Below are 23708 nucleotides of genomic sequence, written 5' to 3'. Positions count from 1 at the left end.
AGCCAGATGGGGCCACTGAAAATCTTGGTGTGGCAAAGAAAGACCAAATACCATTACTGAATTTCACTATGCTGTTGTTGCATTGAGGCTGCTTGAAAACTATAGCAATATCAGAATTAAGAAACAACAGTTATACACCTTGGTTTCTTATTTAACAGCGAAGGTTACCAATTATTTGATGTTCAGAGATTTTGTATAGCTGGGTGACCATGTTTCACAATTGCCCAGGAGAGGATGCTGCAGAGTATTTGTGGAGAAAAACTTCACCTATAGACACAACAGCTGTAGTATTTTTATGATTTCCACACATCCATGTATGATGGTAGTTTATCCAACTAGAGACAGTTACGGTACAATGAAATGTGTTTTTATTGTTAAAAAGCTACCCGTTCCTGTATCTTGGTCATAACTTTGATTAAAAAGATCACATCCTGTAATGCATACCACACATTTATGTAATCACTGCAAATGTCCTGCTATGAAATGGAACCTCCATAATATAAACTTATGACAAAAAAGTTTGACTTTAGGAAATGGTCAGACTTTTACAGTAAAATAACAAGACACGCACATTAAAAGGTCTACTCACATTAGAAGGTTGGTGTAAACATTTTTATTGAACTAATTTGTTGCAACAATGATTCTGTACAAGCCAGTTATCCTTACAATAAAATGCATCTGGCATTAAAGAAATGCGGTTTTACAAGAATCTGATTCCTGCTCCAAACTGGACTCCATCACATATCCTGCAAGGAAAGCAGAGAGTATTTTTGATATCAGCATCAAAGTAAAGCAAAGAGAGAGATAAAGTCAAACAATTTGCTTTCTTACTTTAATAGAGCCAGTTTCTCACACTGCTCTCTAATTTACTACATTTGGCTGGAAAAGCTCTTGAATATATTCCACACATGTAAACAGAGGTATGAGTTACACTGCACTGAAACCCACCGTTACAGTCAGTCTGAATGTGATTGGTTCTAAACATGACTCAAATGTCTTTAAAGAAAATTACTTGATCAAAATCACATTCATCCAAACTAACACTAGATAATCAAACTTGCACTACCTGTCTCCACTCTGGACTCCCATGGGAATGCAGTAATTGAGCTCCAGCCTGGCAATGTTTCCCAAACGCAGTACAATACCCAGTCCATATGACCAACGGATGCATTCTGCCAGTTTCTTCAAGTGTGCATTTGGCCCCTCACCTAAGTAAAAGCATATATATGAATTCTGCCAGATAGAAAACAAAGGCATCTGCATATGTCTGCAGCTATAATTTGGTCTCTGCTTTTCTCAAACATGCTATCAGTAACATAAGAATTCCAATTAATCCAGTCCTACTCAACAGAATTTAGTCATGATTTGGTTCATAAAACATAAATTGGTGCTCATTCTGTTTCCAGCTGCTCACCATAGTTGAGGTTACAAAGGTTTCCGGCGTTGAGGAAGAAGTGTGTTCTGAAGAGGTCCCCAAAGCCTCCCCTGCCTGGTCTGAAGGGTAGAGGGGTGTAGAGGTGGAGGCCTCCAGCCCAGTAAGCCTCTCCTCCCAGATAGTCACCTGCCATGCCAGTAATGTCACAACACAACCTTTCAATTAACTATCAAACTTTAGGCTGGTGACTAAGCAGCTTAGCCAAAGTAATGTCTCACCTTCACTCTGTGGGCCCATACTGTACATACTGAATCCCCTGATACTGGTGGGGCCACCGAGATAGAACCTAGGAGGACAACAAACAATGCTGATTTTAGTTTCTGTGGCTTCAGCAATTTTAAACATTTAAATTAGTTTTATGACTACACATGGTCTATTTTAGAGGTTTTCAAACTATGAGGCACACCGAAGGGTTACCGTTTTAGGCTAAAGAAACAGGCGAATCCTTCTATCCAAGAAACAACTGGAAAGTAGTTACTATAATTTGGACTGCTGCTATGGCCTGCTCACCAACATGGTCAGCAATATCAGTAGCAATAGTTGTGCCCAAATGCTGCAATTTGCATAAAAAAAACACACTCCTTCTCTGACACATCCTTTCTAATGACATTATATTGTCCACTGTAAATAAATACCCGTGAATCCACAAAGAATTCATAGAAAAGTGATACCAAAACCTTCCCAAGAATCATCCCTTTTGTGTTTAGTGTAACTGTAATCCAATTATACTTAAAACATCAATTGGCACAAAAGAGAACTTCTCACTACTACTAGTTTGACAAACTTTAAAATTTCTGATTTGCCAGTATGTATACAAATGAAGACCTAAATAAAATTAATAGAAAAAAATAACAGGCTCAACTGGTTTTGATTTTGCCTGATGCCCTGTAGCATAGACTTTGAACATCCCTGGTGTGGTTAATACTGGTAATAGTGCTGGTGAACTTTATTTCTGTACCTGTCTGCTATACTTGTTGGCTTCTCACCAATAGGTAGAAGCAAACCACCCCACAGTGAAGCAGAAAGGACCTGGAGGAGAGAAGTCAAAGGGTTTAGTAAAGCTGAAGCATGTACAGAATCACAAAAACAATAATGTCTTTAGAAAAGAATACTACAAATCACTCTGGTGGTTGTTTAGTTATCATTTCTGCTAACAGGCTATTTGCACAATAGCCTTAGCATATAACGTGACTTTTTTGCTAAACACTTATTGCACATTACCAATCTAAAACTATAACAGAAAAAGGCTGCAATTACATTTTTATTTCTGAATTAATCAATATGTGTATGCCATCTAACATGTATTTGTGGTCAAACTACTTAAAGTTAACTTGTGTCTTTAGTTGAGACAGTTTACTAAATGACTGAAATGTAAAATGCAAAATCTCACTGAGTCCCAGAAGAGCGACTTGTTGAGCTGGATCTCGAAGTCCTCCTTTAGGAAGCTGGCATCTCCACCAGTGTAACCAGCAAGTTCCTACACAAACACATAACTTGAACCTTGTGTACAAGATGAGTCGTATTGTTGTTATAGAGCATTTGAAAAAGCTCCAATTTCACGGTGAACAACGAACCTGATGAATCTTCAGCAGGCCTCCTCTTCTGGGAAGGATGGAGGAGTTTCTGGTGTCGATGACCATAGCATGCTGAAATACAAAGCACATTATTCACACAACTACAGCTACATACTGGTTTACTTCTAGTGTCAGTCCATCGACAGCATTCCACGTGATAATCCCAATTGCTATCTTTCATATAATTTTACTGGAATTTGCTGTGCAAAATCTGTCAGACAGAAAACTTAATGAAAGCACAGTAATTATGCAGTAATTTTAAAGCACTTCTTGTTTTGTATAATAGCAGGTTGTAGCTTATGACTATAGTGCATACCACCACCCACTATGCTGAAGTGTAGTCTCTAGTTTCCTTTATTAGAAATCTCAAAGCTCCTGATAAAATATTAAATCAAAAATAGAAAATAGAAGATTAATACTGAAAGTGAGGACTTGAGGGAATGGCCGCTCTCCTCTCGGACGGCAAAAGAGGCAGTGCGAGCCAGACACCCCAGCTCTCTCCACACTCCTTCCCACTTCAGGGTTTGGCTGGTCTTCCACACAGGGAACTGCAGGTAAAAAAATGGCAATGAGACACCAGTTTGTTACTTTTGTTTCATTACAGGTCTAATGCAGTAAACATGTATACAGCATACACTGTGTTGTAAGGTGTTGTCTCCTTACAACACAGGAAGAACAATGACTTTGTGAAAGGCTCCTAGTAGTAAAGTATTATCCCACCACAACAAATTAGTAAATGTTAGTGCAGGACAACTGGTCAAACAAAGTCCCAACTATTTGTCTCTTATGAACTAAACACAAGCTCTGAACTGGACTTCATGGTACCTGACAGAAGGTTTTGATGGCTTCTGCAAAGGTTCTTTTTTTCTCATTTTGTCATTCATGGAAAAATAGAACTTGAAGGGATACATTGGTTTCTTTAAAGCGGGGCAGTATAAGGCACTTATCCATACAGTAGTCAGTGTATTACCCACAGCAGATGGCAATACACTCCCAGTGTGGACAAGCAGACAGTAGGACCAGTACGGAAGGTAAGTAAACTACTGGTGTGGACAGGGTCACCTCCAAAATGGATTCTGGCCTTTTAAAAAAGGCCCAACTAAAAACATCAGTTTAAGTGTGCCTTATATTTAGATTACCTTTGACCATTGTACCTCACTCTCATACAGCCCTTTCTGACAGTGATTTCATCTCACAGAATACGCTGCAGGTCAACCTCTGTGTAGCTTTGATGTTTTAGAATGTCAGGTCCACAATAACTGGTTAAAATGCCAAAGTCAAACAACAGCACAAACAAACTAACAGATGAAGGCAGAATAGCAACTGCAATCAGCTGTAAGTCATAACTGTGCCCTAAATTTGTTATTTCACTTCAGAAATGTTCCAGGAGGCAAGAGAAAGAAAGTACTTACACTCAGTTCTGCAGAGACGCCTCTATCTGTCTCCCTCAGTGAACTCCATGGAAACTGACCTGTTACTTTGTACACATTGACTGAGATACTGAAAGTGGCAAGAAAAGAAAAAAAAACTAATTTTTGCATGTAGTTACAAAATGAACCCATTCATAGTTACTGCACAAACATTCACCTTTACCACAAGACTAATGAGGGCAGGACAATGACTGTATACATTATAGCAAATAAAGACCACACATCTGACAGGTCCCCTCCGATGGAACTGAGACACATGCATACCAGGACGACTTATAACAAATGTGGACCACCCAGACATGCCATAAGTGTGGTGCAATTACCACTGTATGATTGTTGTTGTTTTTCTGCACTGTTCCTCTTCCAGCTCAGCATGCTTACATTTACCAATTTCATTAAACATAAAAAAAAAAAAAAAAAAAAAAAAAGAATTTATTATATGAAGGTGTTCATATCTTACTTGCGCTCAAAGTGTCCTGGTTGGGGTTTGAAGAAGGACAGGCCGTAGGATGTCTCTTTAGTACCATAGGAAAACTGGAATGTCAGTTTTTCTGCCCGACCGAATACATTGGGTAACTTCAAGCCCAATACCTGAGATGACAGAAAGTCAAAGAGCTGATCAGAGCTTCTTTACCAGTCATTTTGCATTTAGCAGTAAACAAACTAAAGAAAAACATCAAATGCAAAACACTAAAGAAAATGGAAATTATCTTTACAGATAGATAATTTCAACATTGGTAAACCAGTGTATTGATGCTGACACTTACCATGCTTCCTTCATTGTTTCCAACCATGGTGTTGTAGCTGCCTGTCATACGTCTCAGCTCAGTGACCTCAAAGGTCACATCAAGGCCATTAGGAAGCGCATCCTCACCTAAAGAGGTAAGAAAACAGTCAGATCTACTTTATGGTAAGAAAAAGCAAGTGAATCCCTCACAACTACCTAGGTTTCTGTGTTAAGTAGTAATAAAAGTAAATCTTAATCTCATCTATGTCACATGCGCAAACACAATGTGATCAAGCTAATAACACACAACCACTTAAAGTCTTGTGTGTCTTTGTTAATCAGACCCATTACACAGTCACCGTGCTGGTGGAAAAAGTAATTGAACCCTTGAATTAAATAACTGGTTTGAGCTCATTTGATAGGAGTAAACTGGAGAGGTTTGGATCCCTCTTCCTGAGAGAACTGCCTCAGCTCAGCTATACTCCGAGTGCCTCTGGTGTGAATCACTTGTGAGGGAACTACACTATTTATATCAGGCTAAAGTCTGGGATCTGACTGAATATCCTTAGTTTGAAGTCATTTTACAATGCATTTACCTACATGTTTAGGGTCATTACCCTGCTGCATCACCCAGTTTCTACTAAGCTTTACATGGTGGACAGTCACTCCATAAGAAACCTTGACAAACATGGGAATTCAATTTTCCCTCATTGTGGAATTCAGCAAAGCAGTCCCAAATTATGAAGCTTCCTAAACCATACTTTACCTTTATTGTGAAGTGTGGTTAAGGGAGTATTTCTGGATGGTAACAGTTTCCTTTGTCGTGTTCTGCTGTGGAAACTATGCTCCTTCAGTGATAGGGTCATAAACAAAGCTCCCATATTTCCTTTAAGTCTTTAGCAGCATCCACGGCTAGGGAGAATAACAACAGGGCTAAATACTCTCCTTTTAAAAAAAAAATAATAATAATAATTTAAAAAAGCCAATGCTCCTGTTAATAGTGAAGTCAAAGTATTGTTACGATTCAAAGAAGCTTTAATCTACACCTCCAACCCTGTTTCGCTGATTGGACTCCAGGTTTGCTAACTCCTGACTAAAGTTAGCATTTGCTGATATTATTTGCCTTCAGGTTCACCGTTTAACCTAAACTGAATATTTGAATGACGTATTAAGTATGAGCAAGAACAGCACATGATTGTGAATTCTAAGTTAAAACAGCTGCAGATAATGCCAAAAGGTTTGTTTACTTTTTCCATTACAGATAGTAACTCCAAACCCAACTCACACAGCAAACAAAACACAAGAATGTGGAAACAGCCTATGTATAAATCATAGGTGTGTTATTTTTCAAAACTGCACAAAGCCTGACAGTACCTCGTGAGGTGTCAATAACAACTTCGACTTTTCGGAAGATACCAAGACGCAGAAGTTTCTGTCGGGCTTCATGGGACCTTCGCATCACCTGTGCAACAAATTGAACCATGTGTTGATGCCAGTCACAAGCACAAATTGAACCTGCATTGATTTACATATCTGTATTAATATGCACCTACATCAATCAAGTTCTTTGCCCGGAACACTTCTGCAATTTCATAAGTCAACAGGTCCTCCTTGGTTCTTCCAAGCCCATCTATGTGCACTCGTTGAACCACAACCTGAAAAGTAGAAGAGACGGACAGCACAAGAAATATTATGAACATGCAAGACAGTGCACATTCAGTTACACTCAGCCAGACAGAAGGATGCAGCTCATTACATCTATTAAATGATTTTACATACATTCAACCTGTTGTTTGCTGGCTTTTCATTGTGTCAAAACATTTATTTACAGCCATCACATGTATATATTTTCAAGGTGGCTATTTCATATTAAACTACTGTATGGATATTAAGTCAGGAATCTCTTACATCTCTTACTTCTATGCTGGCAAAGTGCAAACAATGTGTCAATTCAAGTGCTTCTAATCAGTCTTCTGTAATTACTGTGTGGAACTAAATAAATCTTACATCCTTGTTTTCAAGAACTTCTTGCTTTGGCTCCTGCTCAATTTCTGGAGCATCGATGTCATCTGCCTGAACTCCCAACTCTGGCCCGTGCATGGGCAGAGGGTCCAGGCTCTGCAGCACAAAATATCAGAAAAACAAGTAGAATCACAAATAGCCCACAGTGTTGACAGCAAAAGTTGAAGGAATTAGAATAAGTGTTCAAAAAGGGACTACAAGATGAAGCTTATAGAGACAACTGAACACACAGAGTCACATCTTTGGAAATATTTCTTGAAATGATGGGTATTGATAAGGGGAGTTCTAATTACACAACATGTATTTAACACTTAGTGTAAAAAAAACAAGTCTTTCACAGTTTTCAAAAGTCTACGATGGCACCTTCAAATTACTTGTCTATTGATCTACTGACCAATTAACTGATACAGCCAAAAATATCCAGTTTACACTCATGAAAAAGAGAAGGGAAACACATTATTACAATGAAGAAACAGGACCTGAAAATAATTGATATTTGCATTTTATATGCAAATATATATATTTGGGCTTCTCCCCTTCTGACAGTCCATATCTATATATATATACACACACACACACACACACACACACACACACACACACACACACACACACATATATGTATATATAATAAAAACCTTTTTTGTAACTTATGCGACAAGCGGTAAATATATGTTTAAAAAGAATGTCCATCTCATATATCAGGAAAATGGGAAATGTTGTATGGGGAAATAGGGACTATATAAATGATTAAATGTGTGAAAGAAAAACACACTAATGAAAAGCATGAAGAATAAAAGCAGCTGGTGACAAACAAAAACTTACCTAGGTACGTGACTTTCAAGGAAAAGTTCAAAGCTTTTTGTTTCCTTTTACATTCAATTTTAATTACTTACACTATTATAACATTCATTTACAGTTACATATTTGACTTATCTGAGTGAGGCTCCACACATGACCTCAGTATTTTCAAAACACTGTCGAGAGAACTGTACGAGATAAATAAAAAAGGTGTAATGATTAACTTTGGAGAGAGCGAGCTCAAGCTGCTTCAGTTTGTTGGCAGCAGTGAGACAACACTGAGTGGAGGCACCACTAGCATCTGTCACTGTTGTCAGTGGCTCACATACACTGCTGGCACAGCCTCCAAAACAGTGAAGTGTAAGAAACTAGCACTTTTAGCAGAATTAGCTTCAGTCTGTGGTGGTATAGCTGGATGTAGTATGTTGCTGAGTGTTCCAATGTGGGGCCTTTTCATGCAGCACAGCAGCCGCTCAGTCACTAAACTCACAGAGAGGTCAAACTCACAGCTAACACGTTCACCGGAGTTTTGCTTACCCTGGCGTGGACGGTGCCCATGCTGAGCTCCGCAGGGCGCTGTCCCGGTAAATACAGTAGAAACTTCCCGAGGAAAAAAGACAAACTAATTTAACCTACAAGTAACCGGAGAAAGACGAGGGAGCTCCGTATAAGGATGCGGCCATGTCACTTCCTGACCACGCCTTCCGCTGGGGCGCGTTCAACAGAGCAACGCTGCAAAAAGGAAAGAAACACACTGAAGGGTTCACATCTAGGTAAAGCGCACGGCTTGTTTTCATTATGTCTTTCTACTAGAACAATAATACATATAAAAATCATTTTACACATCGACATCGATGATTTAGAGAGCATGGCAAACACTATTAATTACAAACAGAAATGTGCTTTTTTTGGATTTCATTTATTGGTAATTAGGTGCACATACACAAACCGAAACCACTACAACTTTCCATTGACAACTTGACCAGGTGCAATGTCAAAATGGATTATTTTTATATATAAAAATGTTTCTTTTTTTAAAATTTCAGCATGACCAAAGCAAATAGAAAATCAGCTTTTAGACAAAGAATGCAAAGATGCAAACAGAATATCTGACTTTGTGTTATTTCTTGAAGTTTGGCAGCCCCAGTTTTTTTTTTTTTTTTTTTTTTTTAGAATTACATAAGATAACACAACACAACATAACACAGGAGCTGAGTGGAAGTCGACACTGGTTTCATTGTTGTACGTATGTTGATGAGTATCTCTGCAGGCCTTGCACCCTGTAATTGCAAAATGAGACAAAAAATAATTCCAGAACATCACTGGTTAATATTGTCTGACATGCTTGTTAGATTTTAAAAGCTTTGCTTACGCTTCAGTTTTGAATGTCTCATAGGATATTCTGTCTTCATTTACACCGTCAGGACATTCATTAATGTCCTTTATGCCCAGTGTGATCAGAGCTGTGGGGATAAAGAGTTCTGTGAGTATCTGTATTAGCCCCCTGTGTCATTATTCCCCAACTAGTATTCCTGTGATGATGCTACATTTGGCTGTATGACATGATAATTGGGTCAGTTAAAAGTAACTATAGGTGATAAACGAATAAATACTCCCCTACATATGGAATATTGCGTTTAATAGTTCTACAGAAATACTGAATAAACACTTGAAAATAAAAGTATGAAAATATAGTAGATTTTTTTCAAGGGACATTTGAAATTGTGCGGTCACAACAAAAAACATTGCATTTAATTACACTGAGAGTGTGTTCAGTTTTGGTGTCTGTGCCCAAAAATGTCCAGCACTCACCCTGCTTGTATTGGGCAAAAGTGATGTATTTTTGATTAGTAGGGTCCAGTATCCCTAAGACTGCATCCAGGTTAGAGTCGTCAAACAGATTTGGACCTGTCACACCAGTCTGTTGAGAAAGCTTCACCAACTTCAGCTGCTCAATAAGAAATTCTCTGGGATTCTCTGAAAAAACAACCAATAATAACAATACATAGTTATTATAGTGCTTACATATTCTGTTTCTGGCAATAAATTATTGAATTGTTTAGGGAGGTAAAATTAGGATTCTGATAAATACAGCAACACTAAACAGATGTTTAATATTAGAGGAAAAACAAAAGAGTAATATGACATTTGTGCAGAGTTAAAAGATGTGGTAGTCTTGTTGCAACCTTTTTCAAATTACACAATAAGTTACAGACCTCTGCTTAATGCCTGACAGTTAGAAATGTGTACTCAATAGACAATTTATTGATGTAGATTTAGCAAAAACTAATAGTCAACACATAGTCCTGCAAGAAATCCTGTCTTCATGAAGTGAAAAAAATGCTGTGGAGTCATAATCAGTCAAATGTGCCTCTTCCATTGATATTTTTAAAGAAAAATGTCAAGATGTACATGTTTTCAAAGGATTTTGGTTGCCCTTACTGATCCTAATATTTCTGTATCATGTATTTATTTTATAAATTGAGTAGTTGTCCTGTTTGTCTTGTTTTTCTATTAATTTATTTTTAGTATTTTATTTTTATTGATTTGGCAAATTTTATCCTGCTTTCTGCACGTTGGTCAACTGATGTTGTTTTAGAACGTGTTCTGTAGATTAACTTGAACTTTGATTTAATTTATTCAGGTTAATTCAACATCTCCCTGAAAGCGTTTAGTTTCAACAAAACTGAACATAACCTTTATATTGGTAAGTTTTCTTGAGGAACTGTGCATAACAAAGGTTTTAGCTGGGTGTAATACAATGCGTTTATAATACACTGGATTAGCTGTTTTTAGTTCTTCCAATTTTTATTTTTATTTATTTATTTTTTTGTTACATAGGAAGAGAGTCAGACAAATGCAATTCTAAAACAATTCGGAATCAGGTAAATATCGAGGTGATATGAACAGATAACCAAAAATCGTATTATGGCTTTTTCATGAGCTTACAGCATCGTGTGTACGTTATCTGAACTAGCCTGCTAGCTATGGCTACAACTTTTTGTTTACCACATGCTGAGACGGTGCTGTGTCTGCAACGGAGTCGAATAATCTCTAACCGGGTCTGTAGTAGAAGAGCATGCTGATCAGGTTTTCCATGAGCTCCCTGATTTTGTGTTTCTCCAGGTAATCAGCGGCTTGTTGCTCTCTCGTCGCCATCTTTTCCAGTTAACTTTTGTTGCCACTCGTTGCTATGATACACCGGCCTCTAACGGTCTGGATGCTTCATGATGGACGTACATGATGAGGCGCAGGATCGATACCCGCCGGAGGCTCTCTGTTGCAGATCATTCACCTCTCGGTCCCGTTTCTTGTCTCTCTTTGACTGTTGCTGTGGCGTCTGTTCATACTTGTCAAGTCTCTCACTTAAACACTGCCCGTCCAAAAAAAGTCGCACACTCTAATATTTCTTTGGATCTGATTTTAGTAGTTTTAGCAATCCCCTTAGTTGTTTTCTTTGCTTGATGCAGGCCAATAATTTTATCCTTCTGAAACAAATTAACATCCTTTCCATGACCACAGGATATGCCTTCCGACACGGTTGTTTCAGAAATGAGAAGCTTCTCACTGCATCAGCTAGGGTTAAATAAGATGTTGCTAGCTGAAACACATTCATCACTGCAGTAATTATCCACTGGAAGCCTCTTACCTATTTGTTTAGTTAAATCCAAGTGGTGACTTTTTTTTTGGACAGGCAGTGCATTATATACTGCTGCACATCTGCACCATCCTCCCCACAATCAACATTAAAAATGAATAGCCCATAAAATGCCAGACAAAACATACACCACTTCCAGAGCCGAAGGTGATGACAACAAAGATGTGATGTTGCAATGTAATACTCCAATACAAGTACAAGTCCTGCCTAAACATAAGAACAGGCAGCAAAATGTACTTAAAATATTAACTGCTAACCGATATGTTATTATACAAGACATGAAATTATTCATAGTGAAGCATCAGTGTGTCGGCAGAATGTTACTGTGTTGCTGCTGCAGGTGGAGCTGGTTTGAGCTACTTTATGGACATTTTAATGTATAGGGACATGAGATAAATCTGAGGAGACATCTCACGATTACTGGGAGAAGAAAGAAGAAAAATAAATGCACTTTTTTTTAGATTTTCTCTTGGGTTTGACTTTCTGGTAAAGTATTTGATCATTTGAACTTCAATTGAAATAAAATCATATGATAAGTTTTAGGGGAAAAATCGCTTGGTAGAGGTGTTAACAGCACACAAACATGAGGGTTGGATGATTTTTGTAAGATGTCAGATGTCAAAAATGTTGAAAACCACAGACTTTATCTTCAACTATGTGCTGTATATCATTAAAAATATATTTTCCATAGTGTACATTTTTCAGCTTCATTTAAAAGCTGCTGAATAAATGTAGAATACAAAATACAGTATTTCCCTCTGAAATGTAGCGGAGTTGAAGTGTAAAGCAGTAAGTTCAAATATTCAAATACAGTACAACTACCTCAAAGTTGTGTTCGAATAGAATACTAGAGTAAATAGCAGGTACTTGCTTTGCACCACTGCTGACTCTTGTTGTCTGTCCTAGAGTGCAAGACCCAAACGTATTTTATTTACAATGACATGAGTACAGAGAAAATCATAAAATCCTTCACATTTCTGAAGATGTAAACTGTCCATATTTACATGATAGATGACATTAAAATGGTGCTTCTGTGTACCATGTGTGTTATTGCCTGCTTAAATTACTGGCATTTACCACCAAGTACTAGGAAAATTGTAGTTTGATATTTTTATTTAAAATACATTTTATCTGCTCAGTGGAAGCCATCTACTCATGAATGACTTTAGTCACTGCTCATTTACATATTTCATCACTCGTTCAACAACTGCAAACACAAAAAGAATGAAGAGTTTCATTTACAACATATGAGCTCCAGAAAACATCCTTATCTCGGACAGCCAACTGTGATGTAGCAAATTATTCTGCTCCTGTTAGCTCCATTAGAAGGAAACACAATATAGAAAAGAATCATTTGCAGACATCCCAGAAATGACTCTATTCCCAGATACACTGCAGCCTTTAGCTGTTGGCAAAAACTGGACATTGCTCTACTTAGAGTCCATCACACTGTAATTGAAGTATAATTGAACATTAGTCCACATTATTCTTTGTTTTAATTTGCTGTAAGGCTGCAGCAGCTTCTTCTCTTAGTCTGTAGCCTTGTAGTTCGGTCCTGAGCTCCCCAGGCTTTGGTGGGATTTCTGGTATACTCTGAAAGACACAAAAACAGAAAGCAATGTTAAACACATGATTGGACAATTATTGATAATATGACATTATATCAACATATTTTTGACTAAAAGTCTTTCTTTTCGACAAGATTTTGACACAGCATTGTTAAAAAAAAAAAAAAAACAACAACTCACGGATTAATCCCTAACGTATATTCAGTAAAAAAAGAGAATCATCCTATCTTTTGACAAGAAAAGCACTCAGAAAGTGCAGTAAGTAATCCACCAAGGCTTCTCAGTCATTGTATGATTTCCAACGGATAAGTCACAATAAGTCTGCAGTGGTCGATTTGTAGTAGGATTGCAATCGTGATCGTCAGCCGGCAGCTGACGTAGCGTTCATTTGTCATAGTTACAGTGACACCATGCCGGCGTCACTATTTGACCAATCAAATGGTGAATAAGCTACTCTGTAGGGTTGATATGTTTGTAAATCTGATTGTGATGAAGTCAGTGCCTCGCCAGTCATGAACCTCACTGTACATCACTGCTGTCAAGTGGCGTATTGGGAAATGGAAGAAAAAACTGTATTCCTGAATAAAATCACTATGGCAGTTGAAAATTTAATCTACACAAAAACACACACATAACAGCAGCACTATGGAGTCACAGTCAGACATATGTACACTACTGATCAAAAGCTTGAGAACACCCCAATTTTTCCAGGTTTGTACTGGAAATTATGCATGTCAATTTTTCATTGTACTCTGAAATGAAAGCATAGAACAAATAAACAAATGAAGTTTTAAAAAAATCTATTTAGAAACCAAAATGTGTTCTAAACTTTTGACTCATCAAAGTACCACCTTTGGCAGATATAACAGCTGAACACACTCATGGCATTCTTTCCACAATGGAAATCTAATAATTCTTGGGAAAGTTCTTTCCAACTCTGTTGCAGAAGTTCCCATAAATGTGTGGCACTTGTAGGTTGCTTTGCTTTCACTCTTCTGTCCAGTTCATCCCAAACCAGCTCCATGGGGTTTAAGTCTGGAAACTGTGCTGGACACTGCATGTTTTCAAGCTTCTCATCTTGTTCTTTTTTCCGAAGGTAGTTCTGGCATAGCTTGGACTTATGTTTTGGGTCGTTATCTTGCTGTAGGATGAACAGCATTATCAAAAAATAATTGTGGCACACATCATTTAAAAAGAAAAAAAAAGACTGACAGAGTACAAAACTACATGGACAAGGGTAACAGAAGTCGGTTCAGCAGCAATATAGCAGGTGCTTGGATGTTGGAAACTTCATGGTACTTGGGGCCCTTCTACTTCTCCCGGACAGACTGCTGTGCGTGCTGAGTGGCATTAAGGTACATTTTGTGGAGATCTTCAACACATGGCATCAGGTCTTCCAAAGTGTAGCCACTCATCTCAACCAGAAATTTGGGCCATGAGCCACCAGTCACTGTGTTGTTAGCCAGGACATAAACTGACCAACTAGGAACATACCATAGGGTACTTCATGGCGCTGCAGAATGCTGTGGAAGCCGTTTTGGTTCAGGTTACCGCTCACTCTGTACAAGCCACTGACCCTGAATCCAGCAAAACAGCCCCAGACCATCAAGCTTCCTCCTCCATGTTTGACAGTTGATGTCACACACTGAGGAACCATCCTTTCTCCTACATGATGGCGTACAAAAATCCTGCATGATGAACCAAAGATTTCAAATTTTGATTCATCAGCCCATAATACCTTCTTCCAGTCTTCAGTAGTGTATTGGTGGTGTTTCATGGCCCAGGCAAGCCTCTTTTTCTCATTCTGACATCTTAGCAATGGCTTTCTTGCTGCAACTCGACCTGTCAAACCTGCAACTCCAAGTCTTCTCTTCACAGTTGAAACTGAGACTTGCTTACTACAACCACTGTTAAGCTGTGCTTGAAGCTTCTGACTCAGAAACTTGTCTTCTGATTCTGTTGTGGCTTTGGGTCTTCCAGACCTTTTCCTGTCAGAGTTTCCCCCAGTTTCTGAGAACCTTTTGATGGTGAAGAAAACTGGACTCACTGACACCTTGACTTTCTTCGCAATTTCTCTGTAGGAAAGACCTTCATTTTTCAGTGTCATGATGGTCTGTCTCTCTTTTATTGTTAATTGCCTTTTCCTCACCATTTTTATAGCAACATACTACTTTCTGCTGTACAATACTGTTCAAATAATACTCTTGAGGGTATTGTGCCATGGTGTATTCCAGCACTACTTTAATGCAGACAGAGGGGGTTGTAAGTAATCAATAAAAGTTGGGACACCTGTAGGATTTGGTAGCACCGACTTTCAAGGCTTGATCAACCTCCATTGCTGCAGAACAGCTTTAAGTTGTTAACCCATAAAGCTCAGTTTTGTTCCTCACCAGATCAGGCAGGTAGTACATGTGGACAGCCTGTGCTCCAGCAAACATAGCCAGAACACTGGCTCCTAAGAACCTGGCGTACCGAGTCCAAGACACACCGGCTGGCATCTTCACAGACTGGTAAGATCTGACTCAACCTGGAGGAGAAGATAAATATACAAATCAAAACTCTATGTGAAATATAAGCCTTAAATCTACTGGTAATAATAATTGTTAAATAATGATAATATCATCTTTTGACCTGCTTTTTAAATTTTGGTGCCAAGTCTAAAATGACCCATCTTATTTACTTACTAAATAAAACATGTTTTTGTCTCCTAAAATCGTCAATTCCTCATATTCAAAGACATATAACTGAACAATATGATAATCATGTAGTATTATTAAATAATTGCAGTGTCCACATATATTCTTATCTCTGCATTATTTTATCTGCTGTCTACATTGAATTGTCAGGGAATGATGTTTTATTAAATATTTAACAAATAATCCAGAAAAAAAACATTGCTATGACATATATCCTGGTAAATAAAATAAGTAAATAAAAGTAAAATAAAAATTTTAAAAAGCGCTTTTTAAAATTTTGACTTATGTATTTAAATATTATATTTATTTATTTTGACCTAATTTATCAAATTTTTTGTGTATTTATTTTTGTTTTCACCATTGAATAAAACAGCATTCCATAGATTGTGGCCAATCCAATGGTTTTTATTAGTTGAAATAGCTGTAAAACAATCGATTCTCTCGAGATTATTTTATATGTAATCACGACAATTGCAGTCCAATAATCAAATATAAACAAGAATATTAGACAAATCAACACGTACAACCTAACCATCGGAACAACACTATACTAATATCTGTAACCGTAAGAGTCAGGTCTGATTACATTACAAACTGCTGATGTTCTCATCTCAACTGATTGGTACATGATGACATGTTAAAGTTCCACAAAGACACTTTTACAACTGCAGATATGAAGCTCTGTGTATTTGCATTTTCTTACTGTCTGATACAGATAAAATCAGCTGTAATAACAACACAACTTTACCATGAAGCATAATCAGTTTTAGCAGACTGTCACTTTTTGGCTAGTAAACCATTTTCACCTCACTATGTATGACAGACATGCCGTCATATTAATGCTAACAACCTGCACAGGAACAACACACTGAAGGAGGACTGCTGCCAACGATTAGCTGTGATGTAGCAGCTGCAGACTTGCAAGTCTGTAACACAGAAACTGTTCATACAGAACCGGACATAAACTAACCAGAGGGAAACCTGTAAAACCTTACCTCGTTTATTTCACTGACAAATCAGGAAAGCACCGTAGAACGAAGAGTCTGTCATTGGGAAACGGGCAGGTCATGCTGTTTAGCTAACACCACGTAACACAGATAGGCATAACAGTAAGAGGTCTCACTCTGCCTGTATTTTATGAATCCCACAAAAGTTAAGATTCTTTGTATTTGAATTTGTCACCCGTGTACTGGTAATTTATTTATTTTTAATTTTCGAAATTGAATTGAATTAAGAAAAAAATCTCCCTTTCCCACAACACTGACGCTGTTTGGTTACGTAGGCTGCATCTAACTTTCGCAATTTTGCATACTGGGTGTTAAAATACGCCTTTTAAATGTATATTGATCTACATGGCTCAGGCAGGTACACTGGGGAAGTATAATTTAACCCTATAGATCACCGTAAGTATAATATTCGTTGACTATAGGGCTCAGATATAGATTTTCATTATTTATGTACATTTTGAATAGGTTCTGAATTTACTGTGGAGTGATGAATGCTCCAAAATTACACCATCTTTGGCTGCTACTTCTTCTATGGTATAAACTCATGTTGAGGCATCCATAAAGATCCCCTGTCGTCATGTTCAGCGTTTGAATTGCTACACTGTTTATTTCAGTTATTATCCATTGTATACATAACATGACGGCTGTGTTTGTATTTGTTTTGTGGCCAAGCATTCAAAATAATGGGCAGTCTGATATAGGCAGTTACACCTCATGACCACACGGTGGCGGTAAGTCTTCAGTGAACCGGATCCAAACGAAAAGCTAAGCGTTTAAATGGTCTTTGTTTTGGGAGGTTTCCCAGCCCCCCGTTTTCCTATTTCAAAACTAAAGAAAAAATGTATGACAGGTATGTTACTTTGTTCACGAACACTGACGTTTCGTTAGTTTCGAGGTCTGTTGCGTTTTCAAAGCCGTTGTAGAAGTCAGTAATGTTGTTAGCTTACTGTTAGCCCAGGCTTCCTGTAGCAGCGTCCATCCGTCTTTGTGCCAGCTCTGTACTGTGTGTGCTCTAATATTCACACGGCTTGCTGTGTGTTCCCAGTGTGTCTTAATACTTTTGGCATCAGAATGAATGTTAATATATTCAAATAAGTCAACAGTTAAGATGGAGGAAAACCAGTTTACATCATTGACGGTTCCTACGGATTATTTTCAGCAGTGGTGAGTTGGTGTCGGAGGTGGAGGGAGGTTTTGGGAACTTCTCATGTTATCTCCTCGACGTCCTCATTTTCATGCATGATAGAGGAAAATAAACATCATCTGACGCACAACATCATACACATCTGTACACTTAATATTTAGATTTGTAGCATGCATAATGGTAATTGTGAAGAATAATAGCCTATCAAAATACAATGAATCATAGGGTGATAATGTAGAACTAATATCCTAAATCAGAATTGGCATATTATATTTTACCATGTAGCTGGTTTGACAGATTTAAAAGGGAGTTTTGACATGTCAGTACATATCCACCAGTTATTACACCATTATTTGCTACAAGATTTATAAATACACACACACACACACACTAGCTTTTACTCAGAAAAATTTGCAGCTGTTGTTGTAAAATAAAGTGTTCACATTGTGTCATTGCATTTGCACAGTCACAGTCCTATTAATTGCTTGTATATCTTCATTCTGTCCTGGTCAGCGTTAGCTATCCATTGAAAGACCAATTTGCAGGTGTAAGAGGAAGCGTTGTAGGTTATATGCACAAGACTAATAAAAAATCTAACACACAGCAGGAGGAAATGATTTGGGAGCCTGACTTCAATACAAACATACAAACTGGTGTACATTAGCGCATGTATGTTTTTAAGTATTGTGTCTTGTGTACTTGTGTGTAAGTTTCCCTCACCCACTTTCTCATATGCCCCATTGAACACTAGACATAATTTTGCTTTATTTTTTTTTCCCTTTTTGCTGTGCCCGGGTTGTGTTATGTTTACTTCTTTTGCACATCTCTCATTTAACCTTCTACTTTATCCTCTTTTCAAGGTACCAGTCCAGCCAGCAGCACCCTGAGGCGCAACATGTGCTGCCATATCACAACGTGGGCCGTTACACAGAAGGTCCCATAGAGGAGCCTGTCATGACGGAGCTATCTGTCCATCGGGATCCACCTCTTTACCAGGAAAGTTTTTACCAGAGCTACCCTCCAGCCTCAAATCACTACCAGGAGCAGACCTACCAGCAGAATGTCAGGGAGCAGCAGCAGCAGCAGCAGCAGCATTATAGTGCCACCCTGCACCACTCTCAGCATCAACATACAATACAGCAGCAGGAAGCGAGCATTCAGCACCAGCTTCAGCCTGCTGCTCCACCTCAAGGTAATGGAAGACTTTATTGATTGGGGAAATTCCCCCACAAAACATTTTTAATTATAACTGCTGTATTTAAATATGTTACCTCTTTGTGTGCTACATTTACGTTTGCACATGCTGCTTGGTAACACTCACTAGATACTTTTCTGTTTTGTCAACTATTCGAAGACTTCCTCTTGCAGTTTGTCTTATATTTACTGTCATACCTTAAGAAGTTGTTTCTCTCTGTTCTAGTTGTGACACCGGTGAAGAAGAAAAGAGGCCGCCCTCCTAAACAGCAGGCGGAGGATGGTGAGACGCAGGAGGAGGAGGATGAGATTGAGGCTGCTAAAAAAGCCAAGAGGGCTCTCAACCGCTTCAATGGCATGTCGGTGGCTGAAGTCATGGCCAAAACCCTGCCAGATGTTATTACCTACAATCTTGACATCTTGATAGTGAGTTATTTATGGGTATCTAATAAGAATTTTCTGTATTTCTTCTTTTGTATATGTAGTGGTTTGTTGTTGTTTTTTTTTTGCTTCCTATTATGGTTTAGGTTTGAGTCACAAAAAATGACTGCAGTTTTTAAGGTCTGCTGCCATGGTAACCCCTTCATGTTTCTCCTCAGATTGGAATTAACCCAGGACTATTGTCAGCCTTCAAAGGACACCATTACCCAAACCCAGGAAACCATTTCTGTAGGTTGAAATTCAATTTCATTACAGGGAATACATGACAATGTTCACTTTTAATTGCTTCTACCCTGTTGAGTCCATCATTACAGACGCTTGTTGTGCAGCAGCTGAGATTTGTTCTTAGAGATCCGAAAGGTTCCAGAGATGCCAACATGATGATGTAATTCAGCTAAAGGTTGTAACTTTCAGTGTGATTTATTAGTGCAACCATAAAAATGGTGTCTTGGGTTTGAATGTTTCACTCTGTGCACAAGTCATGGGAGCTTTAGCAATTTGATGGAACAAACAGATAAAAGAATGCACAGAATACATGACACTGTTGTACAATGTTAAACCTTTTCATGTTTTTTAGGGGCTCAGTAGTCGGAATTCTTAACATTTAAAGAGTCAATTGAAAAATGATGAATTCTTCTTTGGTTTTCAGAATTAGAGGTTGTTGAAAGTTTTTCCACTGGTTGCTCAGGAATATTAGTTTTTACTTTATTTCTCAGCAGTAGACACACATTTCTTTATTCAAAACATCTTTTACAGATACTGATGCTGCCACCGGTTGTGTCCTAACTTCAGGAACTCTGTTATCAGCACAGCACATTGTTTAACAGGGGAAATATTTTCTTTATTTGCACGGAAGACATACAGCCTGTCTAAACAGCAGTTTTAAAATGTATTTTGTTCCTTTTTTTTGCTTGAGAGGCACTTGGCCAGTTTAATTTTCAACTCTTCTCTTCTATCCAGGGAAATGTCTGTTTTTGTCTGGTCTAACTGATGAGCAGCTAAACTACATGCACGACCAGAGCCTGCCAGAGAAGTACAGCATCGGCTTCACCAACATGGTAGAAAGGACCACACCTGGCAGCAAGGACCTCTCCAGGTAAGAAAAAACTCACAATAAAGTGTATGTAGTTTATAAAAAGGAAAATGAGCTTGTCGGCTTCATGTCTGAATAAGCGCCCTCGTAACAAAAAAAAGTCACAATAGCAGTCCTACTAGATCACACCTGTTACCATTTCAATTCACTTGTAGCATGATACAAGTCTGAACTACATGCCGTTATATTAACAGATAGGCATGCAGATTCGACATGCGACATGGTTTTGGTAGCTACTTTAATGATTAATGTTCTACATGTAGTTATGGGATCACATCTGTGCACACAGTAATGTAGCTGCTAATGCAAATGTCTTGCTGTAAGACTGGGATAAAACATCCCGACAGCAGTGATGGAGCTCAGTACTCAACCTGATTTAACTGCACATTATAAACTGTGACTCTGAATGTGACAGCTCATCTGTTGAAGAGAACGAAAGCACACAGTGACATTTGCCATGAGATAGTGTCAGTGATTAGATTGTGATTGATGCTGGCACAATGTTGATCAGTTGGCTTAGTTTTATACTCATCGGTCACTTTTTATGTACATTTCAGCACATATGACATACACCACATGTGTACCGTGGCTGTCTCTCCCACTGTTGTAGATCGTAAAAGTAAAAGTGACTGATCCCTGTCCCTTTAAAAAACATTTGTCTGCTGTCATTTGATTTCTTAAATATCTATTATGTCCCAGTAAGGAGATTCGTGAAGGAGGGCGTCAATTACTTGACAAGCTGCAGAAATACAAGCCATTAATAGCAGCTTTTAATGGAAAAGGTAAAATTATTCAAACACTGAAAGTGCTTTATTTTGTCAGTTTCTGTTGTTGAGATGACTTATTGTTAAAGTCACTGGCTAAGTTTCGCAATGTATTAACGTGTAGTTTTGTTTTTATTGTTTTTGTAAATTTTTCAGGTATTTATGAAATCTTTTGCAAAGAAACCTTTGGTGTGAAGGCCAAGAACCTCGAGTTTGGTCTACAGCCCTACAAAATCCCAGAAACTGAAACGGTATGTGGAAACAGAAACTTGATGTCTCTTGCATTATGCCCCACAATACTACAGAACTTCTAGTAACTTATTTCCTTTCTCGTAGGTGTGCTACTTAATGCCATCATCAAGCCCCCGCTGTGCCCAGTTTCCCCGTGCTCAAGATAAAGTACATTTCTACATCAAGCTGAAGGAACTGCGAGACCAGATGAAAGGCATGGCACCCGGCCATGAGGTGGTGGAGACACAGTACTCTTTCGACCTGCAGCTGGCTAAAGGTAACGACCACTATTTCCGTCAGCTACACAGCACACCTGAAACATCAGATGTTAGGTTGCTATTCCTGTTGTGGCTGAATCAAACACAGAAATAGGACTGCTTATTGGGATTTTTTGAAACGTTGTTTTGTCTAGATGAAACTCTAACTCATTGTTGTTTTTTTCTGCAGAGGATGCAAAGAGGATTGCAATCAAAGAGGAGCAGGTGGATCCAGAATACGACAGTTATAGTGGGCTGCATGATGACGTGAGGCAAAGCAGCAACTTCTCCAACTAAAAGGGACTAAGGAGAAGAGAAAAAGAGGCCTGTCAGCTGTAGCACTCAGGTATTGTAGTAATTGTGTAGTTCTTAATTAAATTTAGCTGGAACCAGATACAGTGAGACAGTTCTGTGTTTCTGATGTATGTAAATTATCTCCCCACTCGCCACAGCATCACTGTAAAACTACTCTGTTACACAGTGGCAAATTGAAATATTGAGAATATTAAGTCATATGGAAGAAGCATAATGCATCTGACAAACACCGTACGGACATCAAATCAAATAAAATATACTTTATTAATCTTGAAAGACATTGAGGTATCCAGCAGGGCATGACACTACAATGCAATAAGGCACAGTGAGGTATAAAGGTTAGAAAACTTATAAACAATATGAAATACAACATAAAAGATAGAACAGTCCGCTAAATAAAGTCCACCGTCCCTACATGTTAATAAGGTAAAAAGCTGGAGAGAGGCTTTGAAGAAAATTTGAAGTCTGATTTGAATTTTGTATATAGTGCAGACAGAAAATGAGTCTGTGGCCATAAGTAACATATAAATAGATTTCTGAAGCCCAAAAAATATGGCATGCTTTGAAAATTGGTTGTCACAAATGCCATAATGCTACACAAAACATTGCCATTGTCTTACAAATATTTAGTTTTTTTCTTGGAAATAAATAACTTGCTGAACCATACCAGTGTTGATTTTGAACTTAGAAATGCTTCTATAAGTCTGTCAGTGGCATAATCCTTCCATATTGTGGTATTTTGCAGAAATGGACATCCAAGGCCAGTCAGCCGTCAACATGGCGTAGAACCCCTGCAGCTGGTGGTGTTTGCTCAACACATACCAAATATCAGCTGACGTAGTAGCAAGATAAATCAGTGAGGATAAGAAACGACACCACAGCAGAAGAGGGGCCGTGCTGTTCCTGAGGCAACGCAGTTTGACGCACAAGAGAGAAAGTCCCCAAAACAGTTTTGTTCTTTGTCACTCAGCCTGTGCATGTTTTTGGTGTTATTTTTTTTTATCAATATTTATTCCTTTTTTTTGTATGGTACGTGTTTCCAGTGACTTATTTTGTATTTTGATAGAATGGTATTTTATGATTTGTATGTTGTATAAATAGATGATTGTACTCTGAATTTCTAATCTGTAAGTACAGAGTTAATAAATCTCTTCTAAAGCTGATGTATTCTTCTTCTGTCATTGCTTGAGTCATAATATACAGCATAACCAGTGACACACACACACACACACACACACACACACACACACACACACACACACACACACACACACACACACACACACAAGCATTCAGAAATGATTAATGCTAATGTGTTTTTGGTGCACAACACATTTTAAAACCGCTTTTC

At 38.2% G+C, this 23708-nt stretch overlaps 4 protein-coding genes across 7 annotated transcripts; 1 reads left to right on the top strand and 3 right to left on the bottom strand.

The window, feature by feature from the left end:
• Positions 1-597: 597 nt before the first annotated feature.
• Positions 598-8688, bottom strand: samm50 (SAMM50 sorting and assembly machinery component). 2 transcript variants are annotated; one of them, XM_023269246.3, is made up of 15 exons: positions 8527-8688; positions 7174-7284; positions 6720-6821; positions 6541-6628; positions 5207-5313; positions 4900-5030; positions 4422-4509; positions 3429-3557; positions 3010-3081; positions 2826-2912; positions 2394-2464; positions 1654-1721; positions 1415-1561; positions 1067-1208; positions 598-746 (listed from the first exon to the last, which is right to left on the bottom strand). In XM_023269246.3, exons 1-15 carry the CDS (start codon positions 8545-8547, stop codon positions 701-703), a joined length of 1410 nt encoding a protein of 469 aa, XP_023125014.1. In that variant the 5' UTR covers positions 8548-8688; the 3' UTR covers positions 598-700. The 2 variants fall into 2 exon arrangements, with proteins under 2 accessions (XP_023125014.1, XP_054865287.1); XM_055009312.1 differs by having other exon boundaries at positions 1415-1571; positions 1655-1721.
• A 415-nt stretch (positions 8689-9103) lies between these two features.
• si:dkey-42p14.3 (EF-hand calcium-binding domain-containing protein 10) lies at positions 9104-11270 on the bottom strand. Its single transcript, XM_023269254.3, has 4 exons — positions 11049-11270; positions 9802-9966; positions 9362-9452; positions 9104-9269 (listed from the first exon to the last, which is right to left on the bottom strand). The coding sequence occupies exons 1-4, from the start codon at positions 11146-11148 to the stop codon at positions 9224-9226; spliced, it is 402 nt and encodes a 133-aa protein (XP_023125022.2). The 5' UTR covers positions 11149-11270; the 3' UTR covers positions 9104-9223.
• Positions 11271-12742: 1472 nt separating this feature from the next.
• Positions 12743-18003, bottom strand: LOC111567885 (ubiquinol-cytochrome-c reductase complex assembly factor 6). 2 transcript variants are annotated; one of them, XM_035947666.2, is made up of 3 exons: positions 17866-18003; positions 15606-15742; positions 12743-13240 (listed from the first exon to the last, which is right to left on the bottom strand). In XM_035947666.2, the coding sequence occupies exons 2-3, from the start codon at positions 15711-15713 to the stop codon at positions 13121-13123; spliced, it is 228 nt and encodes a 75-aa protein (XP_035803559.1). In that variant the 5' UTR covers positions 15714-15742; positions 17866-18003; the 3' UTR covers positions 12743-13120. The 2 variants fall into 2 exon arrangements, with proteins under 2 accessions (XP_035803559.1, XP_023125019.1); XM_023269251.3 differs by lacking the exon at positions 17866-18003 and adding an exon at positions 16907-17050.
• tdg.2 (thymine DNA glycosylase, tandem duplicate 2) lies at positions 17631-23520 on the top strand. 2 transcript variants are annotated; one of them, XM_035947665.2, is made up of 10 exons: positions 17631-17768; positions 18923-19254; positions 19483-19682; positions 19856-19925; positions 20658-20793; positions 21490-21572; positions 21711-21805; positions 21891-22062; positions 22233-22388; positions 23103-23520. In XM_035947665.2, exons 1-9 carry the CDS (start codon positions 17758-17760, stop codon positions 22337-22339), a joined length of 1206 nt encoding a protein of 401 aa, XP_035803558.1. In that variant the 5' UTR covers positions 17631-17757; the 3' UTR covers positions 22340-22388; positions 23103-23520. The 2 variants fall into 2 exon arrangements, with proteins under 2 accessions (XP_035803558.1, XP_023125015.1); XM_023269247.3 differs by lacking the exon at positions 17631-17768 and adding an exon at positions 17944-18082.
• The last annotated feature ends 188 nt before the right edge of the window (positions 23521-23708 follow it).

Source organism: Amphiprion ocellaris, chromosome 3 (genome assembly GCF_022539595.1).
Source record: "Amphiprion ocellaris isolate individual 3 ecotype Okinawa chromosome 3, ASM2253959v1, whole genome shotgun sequence".
Taxonomy (NCBI): domain Eukaryota; kingdom Metazoa; phylum Chordata; class Actinopteri; family Pomacentridae; genus Amphiprion; species Amphiprion ocellaris.
This window is presented reverse-complemented; position numbering and strand designations above follow the sequence as displayed.